Here is a 14,982-nt window from a genome sequence, read left to right as displayed (position 1 = left end):
TGGTAGAAGCGTCTTCATTTGGTTCTAATATAGCGCATTTAATATTTGGGAAGAACACAGACCGATCGTAGCCTTGCCTTGCTTCAAAAGTGACCTCTCTCTTCTGTGAGCTAGAAGAAAAGACAGATTTATGAAGACTGGAAGACCCCTCTGTCACTTGCACGTTTCAAGATGACATTTCCATTGCCGGCACTGGTTTTATTACCAGTGGAAAACTATCAACGTATTACACGTTCGGAGGGTGTAATGGATGATTTAAAAGAACACGAATCTAAAAAAGTTGTAACATTCGAATAAAAATAAATGGCAGATTGAGCCAAACCCTCCAAAGATATTATATATATAAATGTAATGCAAAGTATTGTACCCAAGATGGTGGTAAATATCACAATTCTTTGTCTGCCCAGGACATAAATCATTAAATCTTGGGTGTAATATGTACTCGTGTATAACACAAATGCTTCATTTAGCTACATGCTAAGTCAGTCTTCAGGAATCTTTTACATATAGGGGACGGTATTTGGCACTTGTGTGTGATTTTGAAATATTGAAATAAATCTGAAAAATGATTACATTATTTATATATATATATATATATATATATATATATACACTGATCAGCCATAACATTGTGACCACTGACAGGTGAAGGGAATAACACGGATAATCTTGTTATCATGGTGGTCCGTGTGGTCAAATCCAACAGACGAGCTGCTGTAGTTCAAATTGCTAAAAAAGTTAATGCTGGTTCTGATAGAAAGGCGTCAGAACACACAGAGCATCACAGTTTGTTGCGTATGGGGGCCGCGTAGTCGCAGACCAGTCAGGGAGCCCATGCTGACCTCTGTCCACTGCCGAAAGCGCCTACAATGGGCACGCGAGCATAAGAACTGGACCACGGAGCAATGGAAGAAGGTGGCTGGTCTGGTGAATCACGTTTCCTTTTACATCATGTGGATGGCCGGGTGCGTCGCTTACCTGGAGAACACGCGGCACCTGGACGCATCCATGGAGGCCGCACCTCACAACTTACAGGTCTTAAAGCATCTGCTGCTAAGGTGCTGGAAACCGCAGCACACCTTCAGAGGTCTAGTGGAGTCCATGCCTCAACGGGCCAGGGCTGTTTTGGCAGCAAAAAGGGGACCTCCACAATGTGAGGCAGGTGGTCATAATGTAATAACTGATCAATGTGTATATATATCAATATATATATGCAGTATCCAGGTGTAAGAATAAGGATTCAGTATAAATGAACGGAGTCAAATTCCTTTCAATTTTGGTAGGTTAGGGTGAGTTCCATTTTCCTGGCTGATGCCTTTCGTAAAATAGCTATTACTTGTTTTCTTTTTTTTTTTTTTGAGGGGGGGCAAAATCCGAATTTAGACCACAGTGAACAAAAATATTTTGCCTGACTTACGAACATGAGGTTTAAATAATAGACAGATTTTGATCGCTTTAAAGTACATTTTGATTTTGTATATTTTTCCCCCAAAACCCTTTGAAGACCACGTCGCTTCCAAATATACCTTGTTAAATCAGTGCAGCTGAACCCACTTTGCCCAATTCTCCTGAAACAAACGGAAAGATCTTTACTGAAATAATGAAGTTTGGGAGGTATAGAAATCTCTCATCTCGATCCAGTAAAGCACCCGACCGAGAATTAAATACACAAACATTCCCCCAGTTCAGTTTCCAACTTAATTTCAGCATCTAAAAATGGAGTGAATCGAGTTAACCCCTTATGTGCTAAAAAAAAGTATGCAAGACGATGCCAGCTCTCTACTGGATTTGGGGTTTATTCACTAAACAAGTGACTTGAACCATTAGATCTTGAGGACAAAAAATTGGAATAAAAAATAGAAATGTCCAGACTCAATTAGTGCAATGATCGGTAAGAACTTTAAAAACTGTCCTTTAGCTCTTTATACCAACTTATTTTTTCGATTACCAAGTATAAGACATTGGTGAAAAGTGTACGTCTCCTGTATATTATTACTTTTGCCCTACCGCTCTCATTAAGACCCCATAATGGGGGATGAGGGGTGAACAATACTTTATATGGCACTAGTAGGCAGTTTTTGTGAATTAAATTGAGTTGGCAGGATATATATATATATATGTATGTGTGTATGTATATATATATGCCTGGGGTAGAAAACAGGCTGCCCCACCTCATTAAAAATAGCAGTCTGGTCATTTGTCCATGAAGACAAGTCTTCTGAGGTCTTGAAAGCTTATGTGATACTGTTTATACTGTCGATACTGTTTTTCTATTCTGTACTTGTTTGTTTAGTTGTTTGTTTATGGGATATCAGACAGATACATTGTATAACGCTTAGGGATTAGGGAAGTAACACTTAAAGTAGACAAGACGGAGCAAGTCAGTATAATATTGCAGATAATATTCTAAATATTCTTAAAATGGGGGTCCCATTACAGGTATTAGTCCATGGGCTTTACTCCTTTAAATGGGGAAAGGTACGAAAGCTGCTGCCTGTATGAAACCCACGTATGGAAATGGCTTTACCAACGTATAGACTGTACAGAATGATAAACTCATGCTATAAAGGGATTTTTACCATACAGTTTCTAGGAACAGGGTCAACTTGTCTACTGCAGCTGACTGCTTCTCCATGTAAACTCAATGCTGCTTTCTTGGATGCATTTAATTTCTATAATGTCCCCATGAAAGAAGGTGAGCTCCGTCTTTCTTATCATAAAGCCCCTTAATGACCATCTGGTAGTTCTCAGTAGAGAGTTTCTGATATGACTTGGTTGCCTCCAACTATGTAAGTTAATAGAACCAATATTCCGGTCATCATTGTTCAGATCGTTATATTTGAAGCCCATTGCGTGATGCAGGCTGCTCAAGGGCCAAAAAGAATTTGACAACCGAAAATAACCTGATCTGCCCATTTTTCTCCTGCCGTAAAATTCTCAAACCTTGGTTGTTCTTTGGTCTTGTCTTCACCTCTACTACTTCTGCTAAGAGGCTGTTCAACGTACCTACCTACAAGTAAAACGTCCTTACGTTACATCTAAGCCGTTGACGCGCTGGTTTTAGAATACTTTGTTATTTGTAGCTTGTTGAATCCCTTTATCCATGTAAGTGTTTCTATCACATCCCCTCTCTCCTCTCTCATCCAAGCTATACAATAATCACCTTTTCGGTTCGTTCTCACCCCTCCTAAAAAAAACTGCACTGTGTGGCTATCAACGCTGCTTCAGAAATATTAGGTAGGACGTAGGAGCCTGAGCATTCCGCTTGGGGTTTTGACTGTTGGCACAAGCTCAAAATATATCACATAAATAAGTATAAACCATAAACGAGTTTGGTTAAAAGTGCACATAACCAGTCGATGTGTGTTATAAAACCCGAGTGAAGTAATTTTGGTCTTAAAGCACTTCAGACTGCAGTCGAGTAACAGGGTCCTTCCATATGTGCAGATGTCTCACAGTCTAAAAGCTGTTTAACGTGACCTGGCAGATGGAGGGACCTTCTGGCAAGAAACCTCCATGTGGGTGTCACCTGCGAAGCAGACAGTTATATAGGAAGTGATTTGTAGGTGGTTTAAGTGGATTTCTTTCTACTGAAAGACTCACTGAGCGCACAAATAATAAGAATCAGATTCCCAAGCGGGGGAAATTTTAGATAGGAGAAAGCGTTTCGGCAGATTTCTGCCTTTTTATCTTGCTGGTAGACCAGTGGTTTCACGTTACTTCTGAAACATTCCCCGTTCCGCCAGAACCTATGAAAGTTACTAAGATTGAAGGAATTACACGAGCTTCACAAGTAGGGTGCTCTTTGACGATAAAGTGGACCTTGTCAAACAAAGATCCATCAAAAGTCTCCAGTTCCATATGGTTGACAAGATTAAAAAATAAACGTTAGAAAATAGAAGTCATTTTTTTTTTACCTTGTCCAATCGGTACATTTGGAGAAAGTTTTTGAGTAATTTACCAATTACTCCATGGATATGTGTACTTTTACATAGAGTAGTCACAAAAGTGTACGTTAGTTTGAAAGTTTTAATATTCAGTAGTGAGTTGGACTAAATATAAAACACAGAAAGTCATAAAACTTTAACCAGAAATTTTTAATGGCCAACTTGGCTGTTTTCATGACCACCTCTCCTCTGCCTTGCAACTTACTTGTTCCTATGACTAATTAGTGAATTTATTCCACTAACCTAGTCGCTTGTGTATCCTTTAGATGAGGGCTATCATTGCTGAGCAACAAGAGGTCTAAACTAATGTTGACACCAGGGCCGGCCCAAGACTTAATGCCGCCTTGGGCGAAGTTTAAAATATTGCCGGGCGGCATTTTAAACTTCGCCAGCGCCATTATCTACCCTACCTCCCTATTATCTACCATACCCCCCCCCCCCCCTTTGTACTTACCGTTAAACAGTCCTGCGGCGAGTCTCCCTGTTCTGCCACGGTGCCGGCTTGTAATGCTGAGCTCCGGAAATTGACGTCTTTTCCGGCGCTCAGCATTACAAGCCGGCACTGAGACCGAGCTAGAGGGCTCACAGAGGAGAGAGAGAGAGAGGCGCCGAGCGGGTAAGCGAAAACCACTTGGCGCCCCTCTCTCTCCTGCGCTTCAAAAAAAAACAAAAAACGCTTGGCCACTTGGCTCCATTGTAGGGCCGGCCCTGGTTGACACAGACCCACCAATGAAGCTTTGGTTTCTTCTACATCATGTCTGTCTGTGTTGGGTGTCTCTCCCGTTGCATCGTGTTGTTTTAATGTCTTAAATTAAGATTTAGGGTCTCCTCGTTAATAAATTCAAGCACAATAACATTTTAGTTTATGGTTCTCATCGGTAGTCTGATCCTTGATTGATATCTTGGAATGTAAGATGTTCCGTCCTTCCAAAACATCATGGGTTCTCTTTTGCTAGTCCCACACCTGGGAACATTCCAGGTAACGCTACCTTGAGCTTTCCCTCCTATGGGGTAATGGCTTTGTGATGAGGCAGGGCTAGCGGTGCATATAGGTGGAGCTAGCCTGAGAATGCAGCCAATCAGTGGCAAGAATTAATGGATCACTGTGGAGGATGAGGGCATCTACAACTGCAGCTTCTTTAATATTTAATTTAAATGGGGTGTCATGGGATTCAAAACCAGGCACTAATAGGTTGTTGCATGAAGAGCCTTACAAGTTTCCATGTGGTTTTCATGTTATTAAACCTTAAGAGGAATAGAATGACCGATCTGCTCAGGCTTATTTGCTCAAATACCATACAGAATAATGTTTTGTTTAAGTAGAATAGCGCCGTTAACACCAAATCCAGCTGAAAAACTCGATTCCCAATTAAAATCAGTGCTCAGAACGCATCCGCCTCTTACTAGAACTCCGTGAATATAAATGGGTGGCTTATATTCTCGACCGTATTTATTTTCCGTAGAACCCATGAAAATAAGCACATTTAGGTTTGTGTTACTGATGTCTTAGCCGAGAACACGAAATCCAAACAAAACAGGAACCTTTGAACTTCGGCATTATACCACTGAATCTTAATTATCACTGCATAAAAGTTTAAAGCGCTGTTAAAATAACAAAAGCTGTTTTTCTTTCATGTGGGTCCCCGCTTTAGGCACGGATCAGGCTGTCTCCTACGCAAGTGTTTCATTTATCCTGTTGATAACAGAATTTCACTTTTTGTACTGATACCTTATTTTAACACTCCTCATTCCACAGTTTTTTGGCCGGGACCTGCTGTCAGCTGGCCTTCCTCAGGATTAATCCTTTTTCGTGTTCCAGGTGGACCGCATCACTTTTCGGTGATCTCCGTGCTAAGTAGAGAACCTCAGGGGGGGGGAAATAGCAATAAAATAATTTAACAATTTAATCAAATTTCAACATTTATATGAATGTTCCTCTTGCTACACTCTTCAAAGCTGAACTAACCAAAAAATGCTCGACTTACCTTTTCAGACATTATTTTTACGGAATAAATATTAAATTATTTTATATTTTTTTTCTACTAAATATGTTATAGTATGAAGTATATTTTAAATAATGAGAAACAGTTGTTTTTCAAGACAAAAGTCATATTGGGAGAAGTCTATGTTCCTGGAGTCTTTAGTCAAAGTTGATACAGAAGCTTATGGGACCCCGGAGGTCTCTTTTTCAGACAGAATGTTAATTCTACATACAAATTATGCAAATTAGTTTTTTTTACTTTTCTATTAATAACTGAGTATTTCAAGATTACAGAGTCTTTAATTGAAATTGATACATTTTATTGGGCCAACACTTTAAAAAAGGTAAAGTTACATCAGCTTTGTGACCTGAAGTCTCTGCTGCATGTATTGGTTTATCAATAAAAAGTATTAATTTCAACTGAAGACTTAATTTTCTGTTGGGCTTATACGATTATACAAAATATTTCTTATGATTGTTGAAAAATCAGAAAAAAACAATAATTTGGAATATAAAGAAAAGAACAGCTTTTTTTGTAGCAATTTTTACTTTGTTACGGAGTCTTGAAACCAATTGGCTTAATTCCATCTTTTTGCAAGCAAGTTATATAGCTAGCACTTGGGGTAATGTGAGTGCAACTCATGTGTGATAAGGCTTTGTCATTGGCCTCAGTTCAAGAGTTAAAGGGACAAAAGCATGCTTTGCAATAGTAAATAGAACTTATAAATTAGGTTGTTGGAAATTATAGTTTATAGAGTGGGATTTTCAATATATTTTTTAATATTACTGTATTTTTGTCTTTTTTTAGGAAAAAATGCTGCAATGGATACAAATTTGTTCTTGGACAGTGCATTCCAGAAGGTATGTCGTTTTATTTTGCAATTCAGGTTATTTTTTATTCTCCTACACCTAATGAGATGTTATCTGAGCTGGGATCTCTAGGGACTGCATTGTGGTAAACTATTTAGTACAGTATACGGATACAGCCAAGGAAGGCAAGTCCATGGTACAAGTCAATCCAGATTTAAAGAAGCCTAAAGCTGAACTTGACAGACAATGCACATATCCAGTCCCATATAAAATACATTTTATAAAAGAAAATGACTACAAAGCTCATAAAAGAAACATGGAAAGGATGGAGTCACCTTAAACTCATTTTACTCTAGACACCCTGGTGGCTGTATGCGGAACTACAAACAGAAAAAGCATCAGGCAGTGTCAGGTCAGGAAGGGAGATTTGCCACCCTTGCAGACATGCCTTATACTGCTAAGACAAGTTCAATTTTGTTGGGGTACACGCTAGCAAGCTTTGAGATTCTGATATGTTAATCCCTTCGTACCCTTCTAGGACATACCATTTCCAATTGCTCACCTTGCTGGTTGACCCCACATTTTGCGATCAGCAATGCAGGGCTGTGCAGCCCTGTGTGCTGATCACACTGTGATCAGCACAGACAGATCAGGAGGAGGGATGGGAGAAAAATGAAATATAAATAAAATAAATGAAAACATAAATAAAATGTATTGGGAGCCCAGTGATGTCCCTATAAAATCAATGGCATAAAAAAATGTATGAGAGGTCGCCAACCCCCCAAACCCCTTAAACCAATAGTATAAAAAACATGTATTTCTATTATTTTAATAGAAGGCCCTACTTCTCCTGACTCTGTACAATTTGTTCTGCTTCATCAAATATTTAAAAGGGAAATTATGGTTTAACAAACATATGGAAAGATGATAAATACACCTTTGGTCCGTATGAAAAAGCCCTGGTCCCGAAGGGGTTAAATGGTGTTACATTATTTCATGTGATTGTGAGTCATATGATATTGATGATGTTTATTTTATTTTCCTTTTTTAAGTAAATGTTTTGCTGTAAAAAAAAATTATGATTCAGCCCCTTGTACTTTATCTTCGAAATCACAAATTCACTTGGTAATCAAGTCCACATTTGCAATTCAATCACATAAAAAGGGGTCCCCACATGAGACAAAACAGAGGGGTGTGAGGGGTCTTTGCTCCGCAACTAACTTATAGACTAGCGATATTGGAGAATTCTCATAAGAAAAAGATCTAATTCTTAAGGGGCAGCGGGAGTTGTAGTTCTTAAATAGCAAAAAAATTAAAACAAGTTTCTGGCCAATATTTTAGATTCTAGAATGCATTTTTTTAAATAAATTATTATTATTATAGTTTTGTATTAAATGATGACAAGTCAAGGTTTCCAGTATTAGAGCCATTTGGTGAACACACTTGGCGAGTCACTACGTAGAATCTTCACCGTCGGCCATTAAAGGGTTAATACGTCAAGAGTCCCGGGTTCAGCTCATTTCTGGCTTTTAACGAAGATTGCAGGCACGATTGGAATCCAAAGGGTTAAAGCCAATTTACATCATTCCCTGGTCTTCAACCAAGGACTTAAAAAAACCTTAAACTATCTCTCCAGTCTCCGAGGACTGAAACGAAATGCCTGAAGGCGTTAAAACGTTTTCATGCATCGTACAACGGATTACTAGCTCTTTGGCATATCAACCCCAGATGAGTCATAACTAACATATTAAAATTCATTGCCAGCTTACATTCAAACCCCCCGGAGTATAAAGCGGTAGATCACTTAAACCGTAACTGTAAATAGTGGTGCGTTTGGCATCGGAAAGCCCCTCTAAGATGCGGAATTGGAGTCTTTTTTTTCACTCTCTCTCTGTACGATGACAGCTGCTTTCCTACACACTCTGTGCCCAGGGCCCTTGGACCTCTCGGTTTGAGTCCTGGAGCAGGTTGCAGAGTTGCTATTAACTGTAAAAATAAATTGTAAACCTAGAGTTTAAATTTCTCGCATTCCTTATTTTTCAGCACAGAAAAAAAAAAAAAAAACATACTCCATCCTTAAACTCTGTTTAACCCATGGGTGTCCTTAGTTCTGGGTTTCCTCCATGTGCTTCGCCTTTCCCTCCATGACTTGGACTTCACTGGGTGATGCCAGTCACGTATCTCTGAAAAGTAAGCAGAATTAAGCTTTTTAAAAAGGTTATTTAGACTATTGGCCTTTTGGACGGCTTATTTTGGTCTTGCCGAAAGAAAAATGCATATTACATCATTAGTAAGTGAACTTTTTTCCTGGGTGTCCTCTTGGGGTTCAAGAAGACACCTTGCACCTTTTAAGATTGTGGAATAGGTGTCAGAGGTCCCACCATATGAGAACCTTAATTGATTGGAAATTGAGCTCCATAGAAAAAAAAACTAACATGGGAGTTTAATTTAAAGTTGTGTCACTCTGTTACATTCCTCCAACTATCAGTACTATGGCCAGCATATACTAGACATGGCCTGAAGATACATGGACCGGAGATGACCTTTCCGTTGCTTCTGTTGGGTGTAAGAAATGATAAATATTATCTATTGTGGTTGCTATCACACTGGTAGAACATACAGTGGCGTGTATATACACTATAATGTGTGCACATTGCTCCAAGGTGGATTGACCTATTGCTCCATGATGAGATTGGTCATTCGTGGACCTTGTGAACCTCACTGAGAAGCATGAAATCAGTAGATACCAACCAGTGGCGACTCTAGAAACAATATATAGGGGGGGCACACAAGATACCACAGTCAAACTGGGGGGGCATTAATAATTTCCAAAAGTAATGTGCTATGGAATTATACTTTTGTTATTGGGCTAAAATAATACTTGATCATTCAACATGGGAAGCCTGAAGCCACGAGTGCGACTAATCCTTGAAATAAATATTATAACACAATAAATAACTTTTCCACTAAATGATTTCAGGGCCTTGTAACGTTTTGTCCCCTGAAGTCACTACAACTTCAGGAGGGCATTTTATCTCTGGAAAAATATAAATTAAATAATTCCTACTGTAAGTTAAGTGCCAGGAAACACATGACCAAACACACACACCAACACAGGCTCTGTCACACCGACACCCAGACACACACACCAGGACAGGCTCTGCCACACCGACAACCAAACACACACACCAGGACAGGCTCTGACACACTGACACCCAAACACACACACCAGGACAGGCTCTGCCACACTGACAACTGAACACACACACCAGGACAGGCTCTGCCACACAGACACACACACACCAGGACAGGCTCTGTCACACCGACACCCAGACACACACACCAGGACAGGCTCTGCCACACTGACAACTGAACACACACACCAGGACAGGCTCTGTCACACCGACACCCAGACACACACACCAGGACAGGCTCTGTGACACAGACACACACACCAGGACAGGCTCTGCCACACCGACAACCAAACACACACACACACCAGGACAGGCTCTGCCACACAGACACACACACAACAGGACAGGCTCTGTCACACCGACACCCAGACACACACACCAGGACAGGCTCTGCCACACTGACACCCAGACACACACACCAGGACAGGCTCTGTGACACAGACACACACACCAGGACAGGCTCTGTCACACCAACACCCAAACACACACACCAGGACAGGCTTTGTCACACCGACACCCAGACACACACACACCAGGACAGGCTCTGTCACACCGACACCCAGACACACACACCAGGACAGGCTCTGCCACACCAACAACCAAACACACACACACACCAGGACAGGCTCTGTCACACCGACACCCAGACACACACACCAGGACAGGCTCTGCCACACCAACAACCAAACACACACACACACCAGGACAGGCTCCGCCACACAGACACCCACACACATCAGGACAGGCTCTGCCACACCCACATCCAAACACACACACACACACACACCAGGACAGGCTCTGCCACGCCAACACCCAAACACAAACCAGGACAGGCTCTGCCACACCAACACCTATACACCCACACCGAGGACAGGCTCTGCTACACTGATAACCAAAAACACACAAACAGCAGGACACAATCTACGTCACAGACGTCTACATCAGGATGGATTTTTCACACTGCATTGTCGTTTATACCCCCCTTAGTGTTTTTGCCCCTTGTGTATTGATGCCCCTGCTGCCCATATATATTAACATTAGCCCCAGTTGCCGATAGCAGGTATAGATCAACACATTAACACACAAACCAAGCTTTGCATGTATAGATCAACTGAAATTCACTTGTGATCTCAAATAAACAGAATCAGACATACAAATCCTGTATTTGCAGGTATACAATAGTATATGAAACGTAGCATTACAGGTATAGATCAAATAAATACATGGAAACAGCATTGCAGGTATTAATCAACTGAATAAGACATATTAACCCTGTATTTGCAGGTATACATAAATAATGTATGGAAACATAGCATAGCAGATATGGATCTACAGAATAACACAGAAACCCAGCTTTGCAGGTATAGATCAATTGGAATTCACAAAAAAACACGTAATTAAAAGGTATATTTAAAACCCCCTAAATTACACGCATAGATCACAGGTTGCATACCCCAAAGCCAGCCCTGGCGTCCACACTGCAATCACACTCCTATCATACCCAGGCAACCAGTAAATGCTGGTACCTAGGCATGATGGGACTGTGCTTGCTGTTAGCAATCACACTCCTATCATGCCAAGTCAGCCAGTACATGCTGGTACAGGGTGGCTGTAAGTGATGTGTAGACCCCATACTGCTGGCAGCATCAATACACAAGGGGGGCAGCTAGCTAGGTTTCAGCATGTACTTGCCGACTTGGCATGATAGGAGTGTGATTGCTAACAGCAATCAAAGTCCCATCATGCCTAGGTTCCAGCACTTACACATCCAACCAGTAAATGCTGGTACCTAGGCATGATGGGACTGTGCTTGCTGTTAGCATTCACACTCCTATCATGCCAAGTCAGCCAGTACATGCTGGTACAGGGTGGCTGTAAGTGATGTGTAGACCCCATACTGCTGGCAGCATCAATACACAAGGGGGGCAGCTAGCTAGGTTTCAGCATGTACTGGCTGACTTGGCATGATAGGAGTGTGATTGCTAACAGCAATCACAGTCCCATCATGCCTAGGTTCCAGCATTTACTGGTCGGATGTGTAAGTGCTGGAACCTAGGCATGATGGGACTTTGATTGCTGTTAGTAATCACACTCCTATCATGCCAAGTCAGCCAGTACATGCTCGAGGTGCGGCCCGCGTAAGATGGGTTGCACTGGCTGGCGTAATATTTCGGCGCTCAGGATGAAATGCCGGCACCGCGACGGAGGTAGAGGCCTCGTGGAGGAGAATGGGGGGCGCCGAGCAGTTGCTAGGCGCCCCTCTCTCTCCTCCGCATTAAAATTTTTTTTAAAAAAAGACGGGATTTAAAGTCGCATTGCGACTTTTTTCCGAATTCGGCAGGGGGGCAACAGGGGGCAATTGCCCCCCCTTGCCCCCCTATAGCGACGCCACTGATACCAACTTTGCTTTTCATCTTCCTCCTAGACCTAGAACCATTCATTTCTGACTCCTTCTTACACACTGGATTCTGTATATTTATAACGCAAAGCATATGTGTAAAAAAAAAATATGCATTTGCATTCAGCCGCTTACAGAGTGGTTTTACCTTTCCACTTAATAATGCGGCCAAATGTCAGCATCCAACAACTTGTTGAAGGTTCTAAAACCTATTTTTAGGACTTCTTGCCTTCAAATGTGGATTCTGTTAATATGTTTTGATGGGGGCCGATAATTCAGAAACCCCGCATAGGAACGTAGAACTAAACCCTGCAAAATATGCACAGTTTGTACACAGATAAATAAACAAACAATTTATAGTGAAGAATGATCCTATAAAAATAATCGGTTTTCCAGAACAAAACTAATCTGATCCAATAAACATAAATTTCCACATATCTAGATCTAGATATCCAAATAGATCTATCATCTTTATAAAAAATAATCACAGTGTAATGATAAAAAAAAAATATTAAAAATGGTTATTTGGCAAAAATCTGTCCACAATAGTGTCATAAATTAATGTTCCAATACAACACTTCACCAATTATTTATAATCAAACGTAGTTTTTTTATATTTTATTTTTTATTACTATGGTCAAAATATCATTTTGTTATATGTTGCTTGAATATTACTAATTTCACATATTTTAGAACGTTTTAAAGGGGAACTGTCACGCTGTTGAATCCAGCACTGAAAACCATCTGTCGCTTATGTTATTAATGTTTTTTAATGTACTGTTTCTATGATTTCAAATTTTTTTTTTCAATTTTAAGCAAATTGTTTCTAATATCCCACGGCAACCGACTTCCTTACCTCTTCCTGCATTGCTTCATCAGATCATGCATGAGCCTGAATGTTTTTTTTCCTCCCCTGGCTGCCTCTACTGAAACCACTAAGCATCAGTACGTAAAGAACATGAGCACATGCTCAGAAGCAGCCCTATTGAAGTCACTGATGCATCAGCCAATCGCGTTTATGTATTAGTATCCAGATGGCGCGATTGGCTACTGCTATCCCCATTGATTTCAGTGGGAGCTCAGGTCCCGTTGACTAGAATGGCAGCTCTACTGAGCATGTGCAAGAAGCATACTGTGGTATGCTAACTGCTTTCGGTGGAGGCAGCCGGGGGAGGAGATTAATGAGAGAAACGTCTCATTTCCTAACTCAAATAACTAAAGAATACCTGCACTGATTTCAAAGCAATAAAAAGCACCGAAATCCACGCAAAATGGACTCCAAGATGCATTTAACATGAAAGTAGGGATGGAGTGTTTGTATACAGGGCCGGCCTAAGGGGTGTGCGACCTGTGCTGCCGCACAGGGCGCCATGGCAACAGGGGCGCCTGCCCAGGACTTAAAACATTGAGGTTTTTTGTTGTTGTTGTTTTAACTTTATTTAACATCCTCCATGTTAAATAAAGTTTTTTTAACTTTATTTAACATGGACGATGTTAAATAAAGTAAAAAAAAAACAAACCCCCGATATTTTAATTTAAGTCCCGGGCAGGGGCGCCGATCGGTCGTGAAGTTTTCAGCAACTGCTCGGTGCCCCCACTCTCTGTGACTCCGTTGCGGTGCCAGCGTTTCACGCTCAGCTGTGAAGCGCGCACCGCAGCAGAACGGGAAGACGGACACCTCCCGCTCCCACTGCAGGACTCAACAAGCTAAGTAAGGGAGGGAGGCAGTGAGAAGGGGCAGTGAGAAGGGGCAGAGGGGGGGGCAGTGAGAAGGGACAGAGGTGGTAGATAGTGAGAAGGGGCAGAGGGGGGAAGGCAGTCAGAAGGGGCAGAGCTGGTAGATAGTGATAAAGGGGGAGAGGGGATAGATAGTGACAAGATTTTTTTTCTTTCTTTTTTTGGGATGGGGGGGCGTCAGAGGAGTAGTCCGCACAGGGCGCCAGAACACCTAAGGCCGGCTCTGTTTGTATAAGTGGCTGTAGAACCCGCTATACTCATATACCAAGAAAAGTGGCTGCCTACTGCTCCACAGCTGTGGGAGGTGCTATCTGATGCCTTGTCAAATACAAATGTCTTTAATGAAGAATAGTTCTAGTGTGGTACCAAATTCACACTAAGACGCCAAGAGTTGTGACTGACTGTACATTTTGTCACTTTACAGACTACGATGTATGTTCAGAAGCACCGTGCGAGCAACAATGCACCGATAACTTTGGACGTGTGCTGTGTACTTGTTACTCTGGATACAAGTATGACCGAGAGAGACACAGGAACAGAGAAAAGCCGTACTGTTTAGGTAAGTGCTAATTTACTCATATCATCCTAGGACAGCCGACAGGTGGAAAATAAGGAAATTCAAGACTGTCGGCAGGTATAGTGTTCTTGTTGGAGCAACCATACATTTAAAAAACTAGAGACATAATATAATATTTTGAATAATATGGGTGCTGCTTCTATCATTATTATTATTTATTCATTAGCATAGCGCCATCATATTCCATAGCGTTGCTGCAAGCACTGTAGGAAAAAAAAACAGAACAGCTGCCAGATTCTATTACCTGAATATATTGTTTAAATACTTTATATATACGATTGTTCATTTTTTTCTTCTTTAGAATCTACTGAAAGATTTGTAAACTATTCTGAAAGGTA

At 41.2% G+C, this 14,982-nt stretch overlaps 1 protein-coding gene across 1 annotated transcript in view; it reads left to right on the top strand.

The window, feature by feature from the left end:
• The window catches only part of LOC149284240 (collagen and calcium-binding EGF domain-containing protein 1-like), a 137,768-nt gene that overhangs the window by 103,483 nt on the left and 19,303 nt on the right, over window positions 1-14,982 (top strand). The window contains exons 3-4 of the mRNA XM_089497008.1: window positions 6,737-6,789; window positions 14,492-14,626. Coding sequence (XP_089353134.1) covers window positions 6,737-6,789; window positions 14,492-14,626 — 188 coding nt within the window. The remainder of the gene's footprint in view (window positions 1-6,736; window positions 6,790-14,491; window positions 14,627-14,982) is intronic.

This window comes from Sceloporus occidentalis, unplaced genomic scaffold (assembly GCF_023333645.1).
Source record: "Sceloporus occidentalis isolate IW3139 unplaced genomic scaffold, rSceOcc1.0.p SCAF_97, whole genome shotgun sequence".
Taxonomy (NCBI): Eukaryota; Metazoa; Chordata; class Lepidosauria; order Squamata; family Phrynosomatidae; genus Sceloporus; species Sceloporus occidentalis.
This window is presented reverse-complemented; position numbering and strand designations above follow the sequence as displayed.